Source organism: Theropithecus gelada, chromosome 3 (genome assembly GCF_003255815.1).
Source record: "Theropithecus gelada isolate Dixy chromosome 3, Tgel_1.0, whole genome shotgun sequence".
Taxonomy (NCBI): Eukaryota; Metazoa; Chordata; class Mammalia; order Primates; family Cercopithecidae; genus Theropithecus; species Theropithecus gelada.
The window spans coordinates 116,601,601-116,615,861 of NC_037670.1; the positions used below are offsets into that span (position 1 = coordinate 116,601,601).

General features: G+C 39.7%; 1 protein-coding gene across 3 annotated transcripts in view; it reads left to right on the top strand.

Moving 5' to 3' along the window:
- ABCB4 (ATP binding cassette subfamily B member 4) overlaps positions 1-13,707 on the top strand; it is a 76,198-nt gene extending 62,491 nt beyond the window's left edge. For 2 of the 3 annotated variants that reach the window (XM_025379378.1, XM_025379379.1), the window contains 3 exons: positions 7,514-7,720; positions 12,462-12,608; positions 13,450-13,707. In XM_025379378.1, the coding sequence (XP_025235163.1) occupies positions 7,514-7,720; positions 12,462-12,608; positions 13,450-13,656 (561 nt within the window). In that variant the 3' untranslated portion in view covers positions 13,657-13,707. Of the gene's footprint in view, positions 1-7,492; positions 7,721-12,461; positions 12,609-13,449 lie in introns of all 3 variants that reach the window. The other variant, XM_025379377.1, reaches the window with a different exon arrangement.
- The last annotated feature ends 554 nt before the right edge of the window (positions 13,708-14,261 follow it).

Consider the following 14,261-nt stretch of genomic DNA (forward strand, 5'->3'; position numbering starts at 1 on the left):
TTTTTTTTTTTTTTTTTTTTTTTTTTTTTTTTTTTTTTATTTTTTTTTTTTAAAATTTATTTATTATTATTATACTGTAAGTTGTAGGGTACATGTGCATAACGTGCAGGTTTGTTACATATGTATACTTGTGCCTTGTTGGTGTGCTGCACCCATCAACTCGTCATTTACATCAGGTATAACTCCCAATGCAATCCCTCCCCCCGCCCCCCTCCCCATGATAGGCCCCGGTGTGTGATGTTCCCCTTCCCGAGTCCAAGTGATCTCATTGTTCAGTTCCCACCTATGAGTGAGAACATGCGGTGTTTGGTTTTCTGTTCTTGTGATAGTTTGCTAAGAATGATGGATTCCAGCTGCATCCATGTCCCTACAAAGGACACAAACTCATCCTTTTTTATGGCTGCATAGTATTCCATGGTGTATATATGCCACATTTTCTTAATCCAATCTGTCACTGATGGACATTTGGGTTGATTCCAAGTCTTTGCTATTGTGAATAGTGCTGCAATAAACATACGTGTGCATGTGTCTTTATAGCAGCATAATTTATAATCCTTTGGGTATATACCCAGTAATGGGATGGCTGGGTCATATGGTACATCTAGTTCTAGATCCTTGAGGAATCGCCATACTGTTTTCCATAATGGTTGAACTAGTTTACAATCCCACCAACAGTGTAAAAGTGTTCCTATTTCTCCACATCCTCTCCAGCACCTGTTGTTTCCTGACTTTTGAATGATCGCCATTCTAACTGGTGTGAGATGGTATCTCATTGTGGTTTTGATTTGCATTTCTCTGATGGCCAGTGATGATGAGCATTTTTTCATGTGTCTGTTGGCTGTATGAATGTCTTCTTTTGAGAAATGTCTATTCATATCCTTTGCCCACTTTTTGATGGGGTTGTTTGTTTTTTTCTTGTAAATTTGTTGGAGTTCTTTGTAGGTTCTGGATATTAGCCCTTTGTCAGATGAGTAGATTGCAAAAATTTTCTCCCATTCTGTAGGTTGCCTGTTCACTCTGATGGTAGTTTCTTTTGCTGTGCAGAAGCTCTTTAGTTTAATGAGATCCCATTTGTCAATTTTGGCTTTTGCTGCCGTTGCTTTTGGTGTTTTAGACATGAAGTCTTTGCCCATGCCTATGTCCTGAATGGTACTACCTAGATTTTCCTCTAGGATTTTTATGGTATTAGGTCTAACATTTAAGTCTCTAATCCATCTTGAATTAATTTTCGTATAAGGAGTAAGGAAAGGATCCAGTTTCAGCTTTCTACTTATGGCTAGCCAATTTTCCCAGCACCATTTATTAAATAGGGAATCCTTTCCCCATTTCTTGTTTCTCTCAGGTTTGTCAAAGATCAGATGGCTGTAGATGTGTGGTATTATTTCTGAGGACTCTGTTCTGTTCCATTGGTCTATATCTCTGTTTTGGTACCAGTACCATGCTGTTTTGGTTACTGTAGCCTTGTAGTATAGTTTGAAGTCAGGTAGCGTGATGCCTCCAGCTTTGTTCTTTTGACTTAGGATTGTCTTGGAGATGCGGGCTCTTTTTTGGTTCCATATGAACTTTAAAGCAGTTTTTTCCAATTCTGTGAAGAAACTCATTGGTAGCTTGATGGGGATGGCATTGAATCTATAAATTACCTTGGGCAGTATGGCCATTTTCACGATATTGATTCTTCCTATCCATGAGCATGGTATGTTCTTCCATTTGTTTGTGTCCTCTTTTATTTCACTGAGCAGTGGTTTGTAGTTCTCCTTGAAGAGGTCCTTTACATCCCTTGTAAGTTGGATTCCTAGGTATTTGATTCTCTTTGAAGCAATTGTGAATGGAAGTTCATTCATGATTTGGCTCTCTGTTTGTCTGTTACTAGTGTATAGGAATGCTTGTGATTTTTGCACATTAATTTTGTATCCTGAGACTTTGCTGAAGTTGCTTATCAGCTTAAGGAGATTTTGGGCTGAGACAATGGGGTTTTCTAAATATACAATCATGTCATCTGCAAAGAGGGACAATTTGACTTCTTCTTTTCCTAACTGAATACCCTTGATTTCTTTCTCTTGCCTGATTGCCCTAGCCAGAACTTCCAACACTATGTTGAATAGGAGTGGTGAGAGAGGGCATCCCTGTCTTGTGCCAGTTTTCAAAGGGAATTTTTCCAGTTTTTGCCCATTCAGTATGATATTGGCTGTGGGTTTGTCATAAATAGCTCTTATTATTTTGAGGTACGTTCCATCAATACCGAATTTATTGAGCGTTTTTAGCATGAAGGGCTGTTGAATTTTGTCAAAAGCCTTTTCTGCATCTATTGAAATAATCATGTGGTTCTTGTCTTTGGTTCTGTTTATATGCTGGATTATGTTTATTGATTTGCGAATGTTGAACCAGCCTTGCATCCCAGGGATGAAGCCCACTTGATCATGGTGGATAAGCTTTTTGATGTGTTGCTGAATCCGGTTTGCCAGTATTTTATTGAGGATTTTTGCATCGATGTTCATCAGGGATATTGGTCTAAAATTCTCTTTTTTTGTTGTATCTCTGCCAGGCTTTGGTATCAGGATGATGTTGGCCTCATAAAATGAGTTAGGGAGGATTCCCTCTTTTTCTATTGATTGGAATAGTTTCAGAAGGAATGGTACCAACTCCTCCTTATACCTCTGGTAGAATTCAGCTGTGAATCCATCTGGTCCTGGACTTTTTTTGGTTGGTAGGCTATTAATTGTTGCCTCAATTTCAGAGCCTGCTATTGGTCTATTCAGGGATTCAACTTCTTCCTGGTTTAGTCTTGGAAGAGTGTAAGTGTCCAGGAAATTATCCATTTCTTCTAGATTTTCCAGTTTATTTGCGTAGAGGTGTTTATAGTATTCTCTGATGGTAGTGTGTATTTCTGTGGGGTCGGTGGTGATATCCCCTTTTTCATTTTTAATTGCGTCGATTTGATTCTTCTCTCTTTTCTTCTTTATTAGTCTTGCTAGTGGTCTGTCAATTTTGTTGATCTTTTCAAAAAACCAACTCCTGGATTCATTGATTTTTTGGAGGGTTTTTTGTGTCTCTATCTCCTTCAGTTCTGCTCTGATCTTAGTTATTTCTAGCCTTCTGCTAGCTTTCGAATGTGTTTGCTCTTGCTTCTCTAGTTCTTTTAATTGCGATGTTAGAGTGTCAATTTTAGATCTTTCCTGCTTTCTCTTGTGGGCATTTAGTGCTATAAATTTCCCTCTACACACTGCTTTAAATGTGTCCCAGAGATTCTGGTATGTTGTATCTTTGTTCTCATTGGTTTCAAAGAACATCTTTATTTCTGCCTTCATTTCGTTATGTACCCAGTAGTCATTCAGGAGCAGGTTGTTCAGTTTCCATGTAGTTGAGCGGTTTTGATTGAGTTTCTTAGTCCTGAGTTCTAGTTTGATTGCACTGTGGTCTGAGAGACAGTTTGTTATAATTTCTGTTCTTGTACATTTGCTGAGGAGTGCTTTACTTCCAATTACGTGGTCAATTTTGGAATAAGTACGATGTGGTGCTGAGAAGAATGTATATTCTGTTGATTTGGGGTGGAGAGTTCTATAGATGTCTATTAGGTCTGCTTGCTGCAGAGATGAGTTCAATTCCTGGATATCCTTGTTAACTTTCTGTCTCGTTGATCTGTCTAATGTTGACAATGGAGTGTTGAAGTCTCCCATTATTATTGTATGGGAGTCTAAGTCTCTTTGTAAGTCTCTAAGGACTTGCTTTATGAATCTGGGTGCTCCTGTATTGGGTGCATATATATTTAGGATAGTTAGCTCTTCCTGTTGAATTGATCCCTTTACCATTATGTAATGGCCTTCTTTGTCTCTTTTGATCTTTGATGGTTTAAAGTCTGTTTTATCAGAGACTAGTATTGCAACCCCCGCTTTTTTTTGTTCTCCATTTGCTTGGTAAATCTTCCTCCATCCCTTTATTTTGAGCCTATGTATGTCTCTGCGTGTGAGATGGGTCTCCTGAATACAGCAGACTGATGGGTCTTGACTCTTTATCCAGTTTGCCAGTCTGTGTCTCTTAATTGGAGCATTTAGTCCATTTACATTTAAGGTTAAGATTGTTATGTGTGAACTTGATCCTGCCATTATGATATTAACTGGTTATTTTGCTCATTAGTTGATGCAGTTTCTTCCTAGCCTCGATGGTCTTTACATTTTGGCATGTTTTTGAGATGGCTGGTACCGGTTGTTCCTTTCCATGTTGAGTGCTTCCTTCAGGGTCTCTTGTAAGGCAGGCCTAGTGGTGACAAAATCTCTAAGCATTTGCTTATCTGTAAAGGATTTTATTTCTCCTTCACTTATGAAACTTAGTTTGGCTGGATATGAAATTCTGGGTTTAAAATTCTTTTCTTTAAGAATGTTGAATATTGGCCCCCACTCTCTTCTGGCTTGGAGAGTTTCTGCCGAGAGATCTGCTGTGAGTCTGATGGGCTTCCCTTTGTGGGTAACCCGACCTTTCTCTCTGGCTGCCCTTAAGATTTTTTCCTTCATTTCAACTTTGGTGAATCTGGCAATTATGTGTCTTGGAGTTGCTCTTCTCGAGGAGTATCTTTGTGGCGTTCTCTGTATTTCCTGGATTTGAATGTTGGCCTGCCCTACTAGGTTGGGGAAGTTCTCCTGGATGATATCCTGAAGAGTGTTTTCCAACTTGGTTCCATTTTCCCCCTCACTTTCAGGCACCCCAATCAGACGTAGATTTGGTCTTTTTACATAATCCCATACTTCTTGCAGGCTTTGTTCATTTCTTTTTCTTCTTTTTTCTTTTGGTTTCTCTTCTCGCTTCATTTCATTCATTTGATCCTCAATTGCTGATACTCTTTCTTCCAGTTGATCGAGTCGGTTACTGAAGCTTGTGCATTTGTCACGTATTTCTCGTGTCATGGTTTTCATCTCTTTCATTTCGTTTATGACCTTCTCTGCATTAATTAGTCTAGCCGTCAATTCTTCCACTTTTTTTTCAAGATTTTTAGTTTCTTTGCGCTGGGTACGTAATTCCTCCTTTAGCTCTGAGAAATTTGATGGACTGAAGCCTTCTTCTCTCATCTCGTCAAAGTCATTCTCCGTCCAGCTTTGATCCGTTGCTGGCGATGAGCTGCGCTCCTTTGCCGGGGGAGATGCGCTCTTGTTTTTTGAATTTCCAGCTTTTCTGCCCTGCTTTTTCCCCATCTTTGTGGTTTTATCTGCCTCTGGTCTTTGATGATGGTGATGTACTGATGGGGTTTTGGTGTAGGTGTCCTTCCTGTTTGATAGTTTTCCTTCTAACAGTCAGGACCCTCAGCTGTAGGTCTGTTGGAGATTGCTTGAGGTCCACTCCAGACCCTGTTTGCCTGGGTAACAGCAGCAGAGGCTGCAGAAGATAGAATATTTCTGAACAGCAAGTGTACCTGTCTGATTCTTGCTTTGGAAGCTTCCTCTCAGGGGTGTACTCCACCCTGTGAGGTGTGGGGTGTCAGACTGCCCCTAGTGGGGGATGTCTCCCAGTTAGGCTACTCAGGGGTCAGGGACCCGCTTGAGCAGGGAGTCTGTCCCTTCTCAGATCTCAACCTCTGTGTTGGGAGATCCACTGCTCTCTCCAAAGCTGTCAGACAGAGTCGTTTGCGTCTGCAGAGGTGTCTGCTGCTTTGTTATTGTTTTCTGTGCCCTGCCCCCAGAGGTGGAGTCTACAGAGACAGGCAGGTTTCCTTGAGCTGCTGTGAGCTCCACCCAGTTCGAGCTTCCCAGCAGCTTTGTTTACCTACTTAAGCCTCAGCAATGGCGGGCGCCCCTCCCCCAGCCTCGCTGCTGCCTTGCCGGTAGATCACAGACTGCTGTGCTAGCAATGAGGGAGGCTCCGTGGGTGTGGGACCCTCCCGGCCAGGTGTGGGATATGATCTCCTGGTGTGCCTGTTTGCTCAAAGCGCAGTATTGGGGTGGGAGTTACCCGATTCTCCAGGTGTTGTGTGTCTCAGTTCCCCTGGCTAGGAAAAGGGATTCCCTTCCCCCTTGCGCTTCTCAGGTGAGGCAATGCCTCGCCCTGCTTCAGCTCTCGCTGGTCGGGCTGCAGCAGCTGACCAGTACCGATCGTCCGGCACTCCCCAGTGAGATGAACCCAGTACCTCAGTTGAAAATGCCGAAATCACCGGTCTTCTGTGTCGCTGGCGCTGGGAGTTGAAGACTGGAGCTGCTCCTATTCGGCCATCCAGCCTGATTTTTCTAAGCAAACACTGACTTACTGGCTTATAAAGGTGAACTACAAACTCCTGCCCAAATTCAAAGTTGACTTCCAAAACAAGGTGCTACCTGCTTATTGCCTCCCTACTGCTTTCAGTTTTGCCACCTTCTCTTATCTTGAATTCTAGGCTCTTGAACTTTGACTTTGATCCTCAACCTCCAGCTCTTTCATATTTGGCTTTTGTCATTGATTTTCTAGCATGTAGCCCTCTGGCTCTCTTCCTTGAGTGAAGACCAGCTCTTACCAATAATGCTTGTATCTGCCATAACCTTGGGACGGCACCCATGACCAAGCCCTGGGAGCCTGTCCCCATTAGACAGTCACCAAAGTGTTAAGCCTTGTTTAAGTTGTTTTATTAATAGTTGTTAAGCCTAAATCAGCCTTGTTAAGCCTAAATCGGCCTTGTTAAGCCTAATTTAGTTGTTTCTCTCTGGAAATCTTATGTGTTGCTATTATAACTATTCTGCAGGTAACATAGGCAAACCAGTTCACCAAAACTCTGTAAATGTGAAGTGCTGATACTATGGTGGGAATTTTTTTCTTTATTGAGATCAAGACTAGCTGGGCTTGTGTCTAGTCCTTTGCCTGTAACCTTTACCTTACAGAAGGCTGTATTTTCAAGTACATATTATAACACTTCCCTAGGAGCACCATGCCTCCTGCCTATAGCAAGTAAAACAAAAACGAAACCATCACTGCCAGCAAAAATAATTCTCCCACAGACACTGCCCTTTGTAACTTGTCCATTTTCCATTGGATTCTTGTCCTTAGTGCTATCAGAGAGGTGGGGGAAAGTTAAGGCTAGTAGTTTTCAGGGAAAACAGAGGTAGAGGTAGGACCAGAGTCAACCAACTTTTGGAATCTGGGGGCCATGCTTCTGATCAGCTTTTTCACTGGTGTGTGTGGGGGAGGGGAAAATCAAGTCAAGTTGAAGGGTTACGATTATTATGGGGACAGCAGACCTGAGTGGGACACCTTGATGCAGGCTTCTTTAAGGCAGAGTAGGACACAGATGGCTGGAGGAGGGCAGACAAGGACAAAGCGAAGTGTGAAAAAAGAGGGTCAAATGTGCTACCATTTTGCCAGTTAGACCAAGATAGGGATGGCTTAATCACCATAAAAATCATCATGTTGGCCATGCTGGCCTCAATAGTGTAAGTCTTGGAGGGTGGTTGTTTTGCAGCTGCTGATGCCCTCATGCAACAATCCTCCAAATGGACAATCTAGTAACTTTTTAGTTTTTTTCTTTTTTAAACCCTCCTTATAGTTTGTGGACTTTGGTTTTCAGCTTCTCGATGGTCAAGAAGCAAAGAAACTCAATGTCCAGTGGCTCAGAGCTCAACTCGGAATCGTGTCTCAGGAGCCCATCCTATTTGACTGCAGCATTGCCGAGAATATTGCCTATGGAGACAACAGCCGGGTTGTATCACAGGATGAAATTGTGAGTGCAGCCAAAGCTGCCAACATACATCCTTTCATCGAGACGTTACCCCATGTAAGTTAACGGGTAACTTCTTAGCTGGAATCAGAAGAGACTATTTTTTATCCCCCAAACAATTACCAAAGTTATGCCAACAAAATCTTGTAACCAAATATGTTGATTTACTAACATTAACAACTTGGACAAGGCACTTGACTTCAGGATACCAAGCTTCCTTATTTGTAAATGGGAATACATCATGCCTACCTCATACAAATGGAGTGATATGCTGAAAACCACCATACTTCAGGTTGCAGACTGGTGATTGAGGGCTGCATTTAGACTGCAGTCATGTTTGATTTAGACCTATGGTACTTTTAAAACAATTATAGTTTTTATTTTGAGATAATTATAGATTTACATGTAGTCGTAAGGAATACAGAGATATTACGTACCCTTTACCTAGTTTCTGCCAATGACAATATCTTGCAAAACTGGTATACAGTGTCACAAGCAGGATACTGATATTGATACAATCCACCGATCTTATTCAGACTTACCTTGTAGACTTCCCTTGTTTTACTTGCATTCATTTGCATAAGGATTTAGTTCTGTGCAGCTGTATTGTAGATGTGGATTCATAGATCCACTAATTAAGATACAGAACACTGGTGCGGTGGCTCACACCTGTAATCCCAGCACTTTGGGAGGCCAAGGTGGGTGGATCACGAGGACAGGAGATCGAGACCATCCTGGCCAACATGGTGAGACCCTGTCTCTACTGAAAACACAAAAATTAACCAGGCGTGCTGGCGGCTGCCTGTAGTTGCAGCTACTCAGGAGGCTGAGGCAGGAGAATTACTTGAACCTGAGAGACAGAGGTTGCAGTGAGCCGAGATTCCACCATTGCACTCCAGCCTGGGCAACAGAGTGAGACTCTGTCTCAAAAAAAAAAAAAAAGATACAGAACATTCCCATCTCCATAAAGATCCCTCATCTTGCCATTTTAGAGCCATGCATACATCCCTTCCTCCCACCCTCACACCTCCCAAACTCTGGCAAACACCAATCTGTTCTCTGTTTGTATAATTTTATATCTTAAAAATGTTTTATAAAAATATATACAGTATGTAAACTTTTGGGATATCTTTTGTCATTCAGCTAATTCCCTGAAGTTGTGTGTATTCATAGGCATTGCTTTTTATTACTGAATAGTATTCCACAGTATGGAGGTACCACAGTTTAACCACTCACCTGTTGAAGGATAGCTGGGTTATTTCCTGTTTCTGGCTATTGCAAATAAAGCTGCTATAAATACTTGTATACAGGTTTCTGTATGAATTCACGTTTTTATTTCTTTGGGATAAAGACCCAGGAGTGGAGTTGTGGAGCAGTATGGCAATTTCATGTTTAGTTTATAAGCCACTGCTCAACTCTCTTCCAGAGTGGCCATCCCATTTTACATTCCTACCAGCAATGTCTAAGTAATGCAGTTTCTCTGAATCTTTGCCAGCATTTACTGTTGTCATTAGTTTTTATTTTTACCATTCTGATAGGAGTGTAGTGATACATCACTGTGGCTTTAATATGCATTTCCCAATGGCAAATGATGTTGAACATAGTTTTTTATATGCTTATTTGCCATCTATATATCCTCTTTGCTGAAACGTCTCCATGTTGTTTGCCCATATTCTAATCGGATATTTTTCTTTTACTGCTGAGTTTTGGGAAGTTTTTTGTTTTTGTTTTTTTTAAACATATTGTAATTACTGTTGGATATGTAGTTTGTAAATGTTTTCTCCCAGTCTGTAGCTTGTTTATTCATCCTATAAGAGGATCTTTTGCAGACCAAAAGTTTTACTTTTGATGAGGTCCGATTTATCAATTCTTCCTTGTATGGATTATGCTTTCAGTGTCAAGTCTAAGAACTCGTTGCCTAGCCCTAGGACCAAAATATTTTCTGCATTTTTTTCCTAAAAGTTTCATAGCTTTATGTTTTAAATTTCAGTCCATGACAATTTTGAGTCCACTTTAAACATGTGTAGCCCCAGAAGGATGGCTTGAGGTCCCTAAAAGTGATGGTAGGGACAATTCATTTTATGGCATTCTTCCAGCATTCGAGGTTCCACTGGGTTACACTGACGTAGAGCTTAGTTAGATTCTGCTATAGTTAGAAATCACTCACACCCACAAATAAAATTTTAAAAACCTTTCATTTTGGTTAGTCTTACCAACCTTTAATGCACAGGCATTGACCTGAATCAAATATTGGATTTGATTGTGAATAGAAAAATTTACAACTTCAGCTCTGAATATGAGTGACCACTGGACTTTAGGAAATTAATTCACATGATATACATCACTGCATAAGCCCTGCAAACTGAACTGACTCAATTTACCTCTCTATTCATGTTCTTTCTCAGCCTAGAATGTTATCTCAAAATCTAGCTCCCCAAACTTCTCTAAAAAGTTTCTTTCATTTATTTCCCCTTTTTTTCCTCCTTCCACCCTGTCTCCACAACAACTTCTATCTCCCTCTTCTGGTCTTTCATAGTGTGCTGTGTATACTACTACAGTCATGTGTTACATAACATTTTGGTCAATGACAGACTGCATATACCACAGTGGTTCCCATAAGATTATAATGGAGCTGAAAAATTCCTATTGCCTAGTGACATAGCTATTATAATATCATAGTGCAACACAAAATTCATGTGTTTGTGGTGATGCTAGCATAACAAAGCCACTGCGCTGCCAGTTGTATAAAAGTATAGCACATACTACTACGTACAGTGCATAATACTTGATAATGACAACAAATGACTTATTGATTCATATATCTGTCATACTATTTGTTGTCAGAGTATACTCCTCCTATTTTAAAGAAAGTTAATTATAAGATAGCCTTAGGCAGGTCCTTCAGGAGGTATTCCATTAGGCAGGCATTACTATTATAGGAGATGATGGCAGCTCTGTGTGTATTATTGCTCCTGAAGGCCTTTCAGTGGGACAAAACATGGGGGTAGAAGACAGTGATATTGATTATCTTGATCTTGCATAGACCTAGGCTAATGTATGTTTGTATCTTAGTTTATAACATAAAAGTGTGAAAAGTAAAAAATAAAAAATTAATTTTTTTGAGACATCTGCTCTGTTGCCTAGGCTGGAGTACAGTGGGATGATCATGGCTCACCGCAACCTCTGCCTCCTGGGCTCAAGTGATCCTCCCATGTCAGCCTCCAGAGTAGCTGGGACAGGTGCATGCCACCACGCCCAGCTAATTTTTTGTATTTTTGGTAGAGATGGGGTTTCACCATGTTGCCCAGGCTGGTCTCGAACTCCTGACCTCAAGTGATTCACTTGCCTCAGCCTCCCAAAGTGCTGGATTATAGGCATGAACCAGTGTGCCTAGCCATAAAAAATTTTAGACTGAAAACTTATAGAATAAGGACATAAAGAAAGAATCTTTGCAAAACTGTACAGTCAATGTGTTTTTAAGCTAAGTGTTATTACAAAAGAGTCCAAAGGTTTGACAAATTTAAAAGTTCATGCCTGTAGTCTTAGCACTTTGGGAGGCTGAGATGAGAGGATTACTTGAGGCAAGCCCAGCCTGGGCAACATAGGGAGATCTAGTTTCTACAAAAACAAAAACAAAAACAAAATTAGCCAGGCTTGGTGGCACACTCTTGTAGTCTCAGCTACTTGAGAGGGATTGCTTGAGCCCCAGAGTCCAAGGTTGCAGTGAGCTATGATCACACCACGGCACTCTGGCCTGGGTGAAAGAACAAAACCCGATCTCTAAAATAATAATAATAATTTAAAAATTTATAAAGTAAAAAAGTCAAAGTAAGCTAAGGTTAATTTATTGTTAAAAATTATAAAATTTAGTGTAGCCTAAGTGTACAGTGTTCATAAAGTCTACAGTAGTACACAGTAAGGCCTTCACATTCCACTCACCAGTCACTTACTGACTCACTCAGGCAACTTCCAGTCCTGCAAGCTCCATTCATGGTAAGTGCCATATACAGGTGTACCATTTTTTAATCTTTTATACTGTATTTTTACTGTTCCTTTTCTATGTTTAGATACACAAATACTTACCATTGTGTTACAACTGCCAGTATTCAGTACAGTTACATGCTCTATAGGTTTGTAGCCTAGGAGCAACTGGCCATACCACATTGTCTAAGTGTATATAGTATGTGATACCATCTAGGTTTGTGTAAATACTGTACAATGTTTGTACAACAGTAACATTGTCTAATAATGCAGTTTTCAGAACATATCGCAGTCATTAAGCAATGCATCATTGTAATTCAGTCCTTACTTGACCTTACATTGAATGATTTATATGTATAGTTTTTCTCTGTAGATTATAAATTCCTTTAGGGCAGGAACAAAGCTGAATTCATTTTCATATTTTTCACAGTTCATAGCATAGCATGTGCTCAGTAAATATTTAAGGGAATAAATAAGTTTGAAAGAATACACTAGTATCTACATGGATCATATGAACATTTGAAATTTAAAAAAAGACTTTGAAAGTATTCATATTTAACCTTTACAGGACTCCAGTGACATCAGATTAACTGGCATTATAACAGTAGGAACTCGAAAATTTGCTCAACTTCCTATTGTAGAATACCATTGAGAATTAAAGTTACTAGTTTTGTAGTTTGATTTTTAAAATAAACACTTTGTTAAGTTGAAATGTTATAGAAACTGTTATTGACTCTAAATGTTTTTCTTATAAATTGAACTGTCAACTGTTAAGCAAAAGTTCATTCAACATCTTTATAACTTGGTTAACTTGCAGAAATATGAAACAAGAGTGGGAGACAAGGGGACTCAGCTCTCAGGAGGTCAAAAACAGAGGATTGCTATTGCCCGAGCCCTCATCAGACAACCTCAAATCCTCCTGTTGGATGAAGCTACATCGGCTCTGGATACTGAAAGTGAAAAGGTGTGTGTGGCCTCCCAACTTATGTCCTATTCAGTTTATGAAATAGAAGGGATTTTGTTGTCAACCATGAAAAAAAAAAAAAAACCACAAGCACAGGGGGGAAAGCATGGAACTTTAGATAGTGAGTTTTTTTTAATTTTTATTTTTTTGAGACAGGGTCTCGCTCTGTTGCCTAGGCTGTAGTGCAGTGGCGCAATCTGGCTCAATGCAACCTCTGCCTCCCGGGTTCAAGCAATTCTCTTGCCTCAGCCTCCCAAGTAGCTGGGACTACAGGTGCCCACTACTATGCCCGGCTAATTTTTGTATTTTTAGTAGAGGCAGGGTTTCATTATGTTGGCCAGGCTGGTCTCGAATCCTGACCTTGTGATCTGCCTGCCTCGGCCTCCCGAAGTGCTGGGATTACAGGCGTGGGCCACCTTGCCTGGCCGATAGTGGTTATTTTGAAGTAATGGAATACTTTATTCCAAATTTTCTAAAATGATTATATATTTTATAAACAAAGCATTCAAAAGAAAAAAGCTGCATAAATTACATTTTTAGCACATTAGGAATGAAAAACTGGAAAATACTCAAAAGGGAACTAGTTAAACAGAAGATTAGAAATTTTAAATACTTAAGAATTTTTTTACAGCATGGGAACCCATTTGTGTTATATTTAAAAAGCAACATAACTATGTAGATTAAATGTTGATTATACAAAATACACATACATAAAGTTCAAAGATTCTAAGAGATTAGAAATTAAAAGTTTATTAGAATGGTAAGATTTTCAAATTTACTTGAATGTTAAAACTAATTTATGCAATTTTTATGATAAGGTGTCTGTCTGATTTATCAATAGGTTGTCCAAGAAGCCCTGGACAAAGCCAGAGAAGGCCGCACCTGCATTGTGATTGCTCACCGCCTGTCCACCATCCAGAATGCAGACTTAATAGTGGTGTTTCAGAATGGCAGAGTCAAGGAGCACGGCACACATCAGCAACTGCTGGCACAGAAAGGCATCTATTTTTCAATGGTCAGTGTCCAGGTTGGGACACAGAACTTATGAACTTTTGCTACAGTATATTTTAAAAATAAATTCAAATTATTCTACAATTTTATCTGACTTGTAAAAGAAGTTTCTAGTTTGTCATCATAAAACATAGGTATATCTCATTCTAGATCAATTTAGAAGATCCAATTGGGTTTATTACGGCATTTGAAATTTGAGAGTTAGAAGTGACACCTGTCTTGAAGTATTAAAACAACAGGCTGGCTCTCCCTAAGTTATTAGAAACATCCAGAAAAAGAACAAAATTCAAGATAAGTACAGGTGTAGAAATATAGAAGCCACAGACATAGGGAAATGGTCTTATGGTCCTGAATGGGTTGGGTAGACAGGATAGTTTGGGAATAATTTTCCCAAGTACAAAAGAAAAATAAATTGTTCAATAGCCTCATCTCTCTTGGTAATTTTCTAAATAATTCTATTATGGAATCAAAGTTTTTTAAATGAATGAATTTCCAGCTTTATCATCGAAGACCAAGAGAAAATGAAATTGCCCCTATCTAGCTAACTCTGAAAGCACATATCAGTTCCATTAAGCAAGAAAGAGCCCTATCATTAAGTATCTCTTCAAAGTTTTAAACTCGTTAATTTAAAATGTACAATTA